A 6,595-nucleotide genomic window follows, 5' to 3' on the forward strand; every position below is an offset into this window, starting at 1 on the left:
ACACCGGGCTCAGGGGGCCTGAGGCTGAGGCAAACAACGGCAGCATGAAGACGTGAAGGGAAGCAAACGGATTAGTATTATTTTTATAGTGTATCATAGCGGCCTCTTGAACGTCTCCTCTACAGCGCTAGCTTCCCCCAGTTAAGAAGAGGTACAAGGAGCTGCGCATACACCTCCTATATCGTATCTCCTCTCGAGATATGGGGAGATATCACAGACCGGAGGTGCGTTTGTTTGTCTTGATTGTAAAGCTTGTTAGCAAGAAGAACCCGTTGAATTGAACAGGCACATTAAAGGGTTTATGAATGGGTTCAGGGTTTAGGCTTTAGGGTTTATGTGTGAGGTTTCGTGAGAATGCTATTATTGCTGCACGCATACCCGCATGCACACGTGCATGGATATCCCCTGCTCTGCTCTTCTCCATGCATGCATGCAGACATGCTGTTATTGTTGATGTTATGCATCAGCACAATAACGTAGATACATGCATGCATGCATAACATCAGCGCAAAGTACATGCATGCATGCATGGATGAATATATGTTGTTTTTGTTGTTGTTGTGTTCGCAGCATGATATTATCTACAACTCCGTGCCCATGCGCAGCGGCCCTACGTCAGGCGTTCAATGCTGCATTGCGGGTATTAGTAGATCGAGGGGTGCGTAATCAGTTGCTGTTGAAGTACAAGCTACCCCTATCGTTTGCTGTGGAGCTGCAAGGAGCCCCTCCCGCCTGGCCGAGGTATAAGGATTTATCTGAGCATGATCTTCTACGTGAGGTTCTTGAAAGGCGTGTCTTACGTGTAGCTACAGTAGCAAGAGGGGCCTCTCACGACCCTGCAATGGCATCTTTTAATAGCAGTTTCTTGCGGGAGATTGTAGATGAGATTGATTCGCACTACAGCGAAGCTGAAGGCCTCCAAGAAGCAACCACAACCAGCAGCAGCAGCAGCAGCAGCAGCAGCAGTAGCGGCAACAGCAGCAGCAGCAACAACAGGAGGGGTTCTTTACCTATTCAAATTGAATACGTGTTTAAGGCGTCTACGGCGGTAGCTCTACAGGCTCTTGATGCTGGACAAGCGCATATGACAGATATAAATATGGTGCTGAGTCAGAATCCTTTCAATGGGCTAACGGGGTCTTCTCGTTATAGTAGATCAGAGCAGGTAATAACTCAATCTACAGTAGTTATTGTTCGTGGCGACGCCAACATTGCAAGTTTGCATGCATTAAGAGGGGCTATATTTCTTTCAGAAGATCAGGAAAGCCGCACCGTAGTTGTAGACAGCCAGTGGAATCATCAGAGTCTTGCGCGTGTGCTTCCTCCATATACTATTTATGAATTGCTTTCTGAAGGAGTGCCTGGGTCTCAGCTTATAGATGTGCTCCTCGATGAAGAAGCTCTTGCTGCTACAACACAAATGCCTCTCCCGTGGGTTCATTACGGTCTTCGCCAGTTTGTTGCTGGAGCTACATATGCAACGGGTGCTTTCTTTCTAATGGATCGTCATGGAAGCAAGTGCCCTACTGCAGCAAGCGCGAAAGCTGCTGCTGCTGCTGCTGCTGCCGCTGCACCTCCCCGTTCAGAACATATTTCAGGAGATAAACCAGGAGAAGATCCTGCTCTATCTTCTCTGCGTCGGGAGTTAACAAAGAAAAGCGTTACATTTCAGCGTCCTCATTTACTTAGCGGCCGCCCTAAACCCGTATGGGATAGCGGCAGCTTTCCTGGAGAGGGGCCCCTGGGGGCCCCCCTTGTAGGAGAAGATTCATATCCTGCTACTCCGGGCCCTTGGACAACTGAACCCTCTACTCCTGTGGGTGAGACAGATCTGTTTGATAGTTTAAAGATGAATTCCTTAGAGCCTCTTGCCTCTGGTCGTCGCTACATACGGACGAGAAGTCTACAGGAAGCTTATAATGCTGCACTTGTGCAATTGGTAAATACTTCTGTATTGGATGGGTTGATAGAAGATTTACAAGAAATTAATATTGTGCCTTTCTTTGACTGTGGAGGAACAGTACCGGGCTCTGTTTCAGGAAGCTTTCCTCTCCCGCATCGTATCCCAGCAGATGATGCATTGATGGATATTCTAAGAACAGGGGTGGTCTTAGTAGGCATGCCAATAGAGATGCGTGCAGCAGCAGTTAGCCCAGAGGTGCTGTATGCACAGAGAGCGACAGTAGAGGTTGTTGCTGCTATAGGAGCAGAATATCATACTACTTTACAAGCACGCTTCGTTCCATTCCCAACGGCGCAACATGTTCTTCGAGCTCTGCATAAAGGCCTTATTCATCTTGCTGATGCACGCGTATTGTTTGAGTATGCGAGCCCGCATGCAAGGCTAGGCTTCAGAGTGAGACCGACATGCGCACTTGGGGCTGCACGCCTATGGATGGTATCGCAGAACAAAGAAGGGATGACATCTCTTGAAGAGCTTCATGAAACATTAGATAAGCTGCCTGATAGCAGCGACAAGAGAGTAGGGGTGGTGGAGCAGCATCTTCAGAACACTGTCTGCAGCGTTCTACCCTCTGGTGTTGCTGTTCTCGTACTAGGGGTAGAAGAAGCAGCAGAAGCTCTTCTATCTCGTGCTGTTGCTGCTGTCTTCGGGATGGCTACGCAGCAGCGTCGCCTTCTTCGCTCTCTCCTCCACTTAGAAAAGAAGATGGCGGAGCGAGAAGAACGCCCGTGGGAGAAGACAACACCGGACAACAGCACTGCAAGCAACAGCAGCAGCGGCGGCGGCAGCAGCAATAGCAGCACTAACACCAGCAGCAGCAGCAGCAGCAGCAGCCAAGAGGCCAAACAGGATGCACCGAAAGCAGCGACGCCGTATGGATCCCCTGGGAGCCGATCCCCAGTTGGCGGCTCCCCAGAAGCCAGCAACAACAGCAGCAGCAGCAGCAGCCGCCCTTCTAGCGAGCGCTACGACAATCTAAGTGAAGATGGTTCTGGGGGGTTTTCTTGGCCTATGCTGGCGCCTTCTTTGCAATATACAAAAGATATTTTTCAAGAGCTAATGAAAGCAGAAGGGCTCCCTCTAGAGACACCAGAAGCTCCGCAGCAAAGTGCAGCCTCCTGGATTGATGTAGACACTGGAGTAACAGCTGTTGTGCATTCTTTCTTTGCGGCCTCTCTGCGTCCCCCTAGATCTTCCCAGCAGTAGACAAAGGCAATAACGAAGGTTTAGGGTTTAGGGCTTAGAGGCGCTCAACAGCTTGCTGCAAATACACAAAACAAACTATCTATTAACCCTTCCTACCAGCGCAGGGCCGCCTACGCAACTCATAGAGGTAAAGCTAGCTGCGCTAGCTGTGCTAGCTGCGCTAGCTGCTTATGGGGGATGCAACAGCTGAGGTACAGCTAGCTGAGCTAGCTATCAGCGTCTGGAGGTTGCAGCCGCTGAGGCATAGCTAGCTGAGCTAGCTAGCTAGCTACGTCTACAGGCTGTGAGGGGCCTCTAGACAACGGGCATCGAACTGCTCGTTATAATTAACACCACTTGCTGAAGCCAAAGGAGAGCACAGAGACAAACTCAGGCGACTGTCAGCTTCAACAGCACCGCCACCCCTCATAAGATCTATATATTCATGTATATATTTATATATATATATTTATATTTATACATATATTTATATATATATTTATATATATTTATATGTGTATTGATTAATGCTTATTTATTTGTGACGTATTTGTACGTTTTCGTCTTATTTGTAAATCTTGATTTTCTTCTTTTGTCTTTCTTCACTTTGCCGCTGCACTGACATGAAAATATTAAAGCCAGGTGAGCGCGGGGTGGCTGTTCTGTGCTCATACAAATGATTAAATAGTCTTTAAAGTCTTGTGGAGGCATTTAAATAGACAAACACTCTGCTGCATCCTTTCAGGGTGCTATCTGCCTGTAGTTGGGGCTGCAGCTGCATGCGCCGCTCCTTCTAAAGGCTCACAAAGAATATGAATTGATTTTAAATTCTTTTCTATGGGATAGATTAAACGTATTGCCTTCAGTAGACGATGTCGTACACACTTATCAGCACCCGTAGAGACACCAGAAGCATAACAAAGCATACAGAACATCTAACATGCCTCTTAACTTAAGCGAGTTGTTTCTCGTTTTGCCCTGCTTTGGCTTCACTTAGTGTTGGTGGTGCATTCACTCTCCTGTCAGTTATCGTAGCTAGCTCAGCTAGCTGTACCTCAGCTAGCTGCTGCAGCCTGTAGACGTAACTAGCTCAGCTAGCTGTTCTTTCGCAGCTGCAACCTCCCTAGGTAGCTAGTTCAGTGCAGAGGAATCTACACATCTTTAAGAGAGAGCTACGGGGCCTCCAGCTGCATATATACAGAAGAAAGCAAAGCTGGTTTAAATGCAGCTCGAGATATTTCTTTTGGGGGAGACTTTGCCGGGGTGTATATACAGTTGTCGTATTCACTCTAAGGGCATTTAACAGACATTTCGTGCAGAAAGACTCTGTACATACACTCGCGGGGCGCGGTGTATTTCTTATTCTCTATAGAGATTCTCAGCTATGTGGTGAATGTAAGCGGCGTGAGGCCCTGGTCTTGCGGCGTCTGTACACCGCATTGAGGTGTCTGTACACCGCAAAGCGGTGTCTGTACATCTCATTATGGAGTCTGTAAACTACCTTTGCTTCTGCTTCAAATAGAATAGCTTTAAGGTCCTCGTAGGCTTCAGAAGGCGTAAGTGCAGCCCCTTGCAAAATATGAATGAAGTGAGTGAACAGTGCGCAGCTCAGGTGTACAGACACCTCAACATTCAGAGCAGAATAGAGCCGCTGCAGCATATTAAGCAGCTGTCTATCTCTTCGTTTTGGGGTTTGCTGCTGCTGCTTCGAAGGCGTCACAACAAAACAAAAGAAGAAGGGCCCCCCAGTAGGCGACTATGTTCACTCGTTGCTGCTGCATGCGCATGCACGAGCGGCGCATGCTGCGAGAGTGAGAACAGATGAGGAGAAGCAGGATGCAGCTGCTGCGTCTGCAGCATCTGCTGCTGCTGCTGCAGCTGCTGCAGCTGCTGCATGTGCTGCTGCTGCTGCTGCTGGAGTGGGGTTGTTACAGAGAAGATTAAAGCGTCTGCTAGCCTCCGCCGCTGCATTGTTGCTTCTGTAGAGTTATCTGCTGCTCCTAAGGGGTTGAGTGTTGCAGTTGTCTGGTTATCTCCTGGTTCTGCTGCTGCAGCAGGTGCAGCGGCAGCAGCTGCAGCATCAGCTGCATGCAGCGCCTCCCCCAGCAATGCATGCGCAGACGGGGCTGTTCCTTGCTCACCCCACAACTCCCACTCTGCCAGTCGCGCTCCCGTAAGCCCGTCTTCAAATAAAACCGTAGCTGAGGTGCAGCAGCAGCAGCAGCAAGCAGCAAGACAGCAAAGCACAGCCGCTACACAGCACACACTGGCCTTCTCCTTCTGCTGCTCCTGCTGCTGCTGCTGCTGGTGTTGGTGCTGGTGCTTGCTTCTGCATGCATGGATACTAGTACAGGTGCATGTATGCGAGGGTGTTCGATACAGCAGCATCAGGAATGAAGTGTAGATACATCTGTATGCATGCATGCATGCATGCGAAGAGGTGCGTATACACCCGAAGCCCTCACTAGCAGTCATAACAAGCTTTCTATTTGCAGAAAGATATAAAGTGGCGGTGCTGCGCGCTCTGCTCGCCTCCCAGCCAACGACATCGAAACCCGCAGAATCAAACGCCTGTACAAACAGCGTTTGTCTGTTCTTCTTTCTATGCAACATTTAATAACTAATATATATATATATGTATATATATAATAGAGAGAGTATATAACATATAATAAATAGTATGTATTGTATTATATATATATATTATATTATAGAGACTATACACTATAATTTAGATACAGTAGAGATGTAGTGTATACGGCACCAAATATGATATATAATATGTCATATATAATATCTGCTATATAATTTAAAATAAATAATATATTTTATGAAACGTATAATATATAATAAATAATATATGATATGTAATATATAATAAATAATAGATAATACGTAGTACACATAAATATATATATCGGGCAGTCTGTATGCAGCTAAACCCTAAAGCATAAAGCCTAAACCCTGAACGGTAAACCCTAAGCCTCTCTTAATCAAACATGAAGAAGAAAACAACAACAAAAGAAGAGAGAGCCCAACTGACTGTAATAAGTACAGACAGAGGACGCGCCAAGGCCTCCCCCAGAGTTGCTGCTAAACCCTAAACCCTAAACCCTAAACCCTAAACCCTAAACCCCCTTATTGAAAAATGAAGAAAGCAGCAACAAAAGACAGAAAAGGGAGGCTGACTGACTGTAATAAGCACAGACAGAGGACGCGCCAAGGCCTCCTCCAGACTTGTCGCGGGTTCAGCCGGAATGATATGAATGTTGCGAGTCAGCGCTACACCCACACAAGCAAACCATAAACCCTAAACCCTAAACCCTAAGCTTGTGATGGCACTTTGTAAAGACTGAGAGAACGAGAGGGCTTCAGGCACAGCGTAAGAAGGAATTTGAAGATGCGTGTTATATATATATATATAGATGCGGGTTATATATATATATA

At 47.2% G+C, this 6,595-nt stretch overlaps 2 protein-coding genes across 2 annotated transcripts in view; one reads left to right on the forward strand and one right to left on the reverse strand.

The window, feature by feature from the left end:
* Window positions 1–841: 841 nt before the first annotated feature.
* Window positions 842–3,169, forward strand: EAH_00029750 (hypothetical protein, conserved; the record flags this gene model as incomplete). Its single annotated transcript, XM_013396213.1, has 1 exon — window positions 842–3,169. The coding sequence occupies one exon, from the start codon at window positions 842–844 to the stop codon at window positions 3,167–3,169; it is 2,328 nt and encodes a 775-aa protein (XP_013251667.1).
* Window positions 3,170–4,864: 1,695 nt separating this feature from the next.
* The window catches only part of EAH_00029760 (hypothetical protein, conserved), a gene marked incomplete at both ends in the record, with an annotated part of 2,527 nt that continues 796 nt past the window's right edge, over window positions 4,865–6,595 (reverse strand). Inside the window, 2 exons of the mRNA XM_013396214.1 lie at window positions 4,865–5,349; window positions 6,338–6,430. Coding sequence (XP_013251668.1) covers window positions 4,865–5,349; window positions 6,338–6,430 — 578 coding nt within the window. The remainder of the gene's footprint in view (window positions 5,350–6,337; window positions 6,431–6,595) is intronic.

This window comes from Eimeria acervulina, genomic scaffold (genome assembly GCF_000499425.1).
Source record: "Eimeria acervulina Houghton genomic scaffold, Eah_scaff269, whole genome shotgun sequence".
NCBI lineage: Eukaryota > Apicomplexa > Conoidasida > Eucoccidiorida > Eimeriidae > Eimeria > Eimeria acervulina.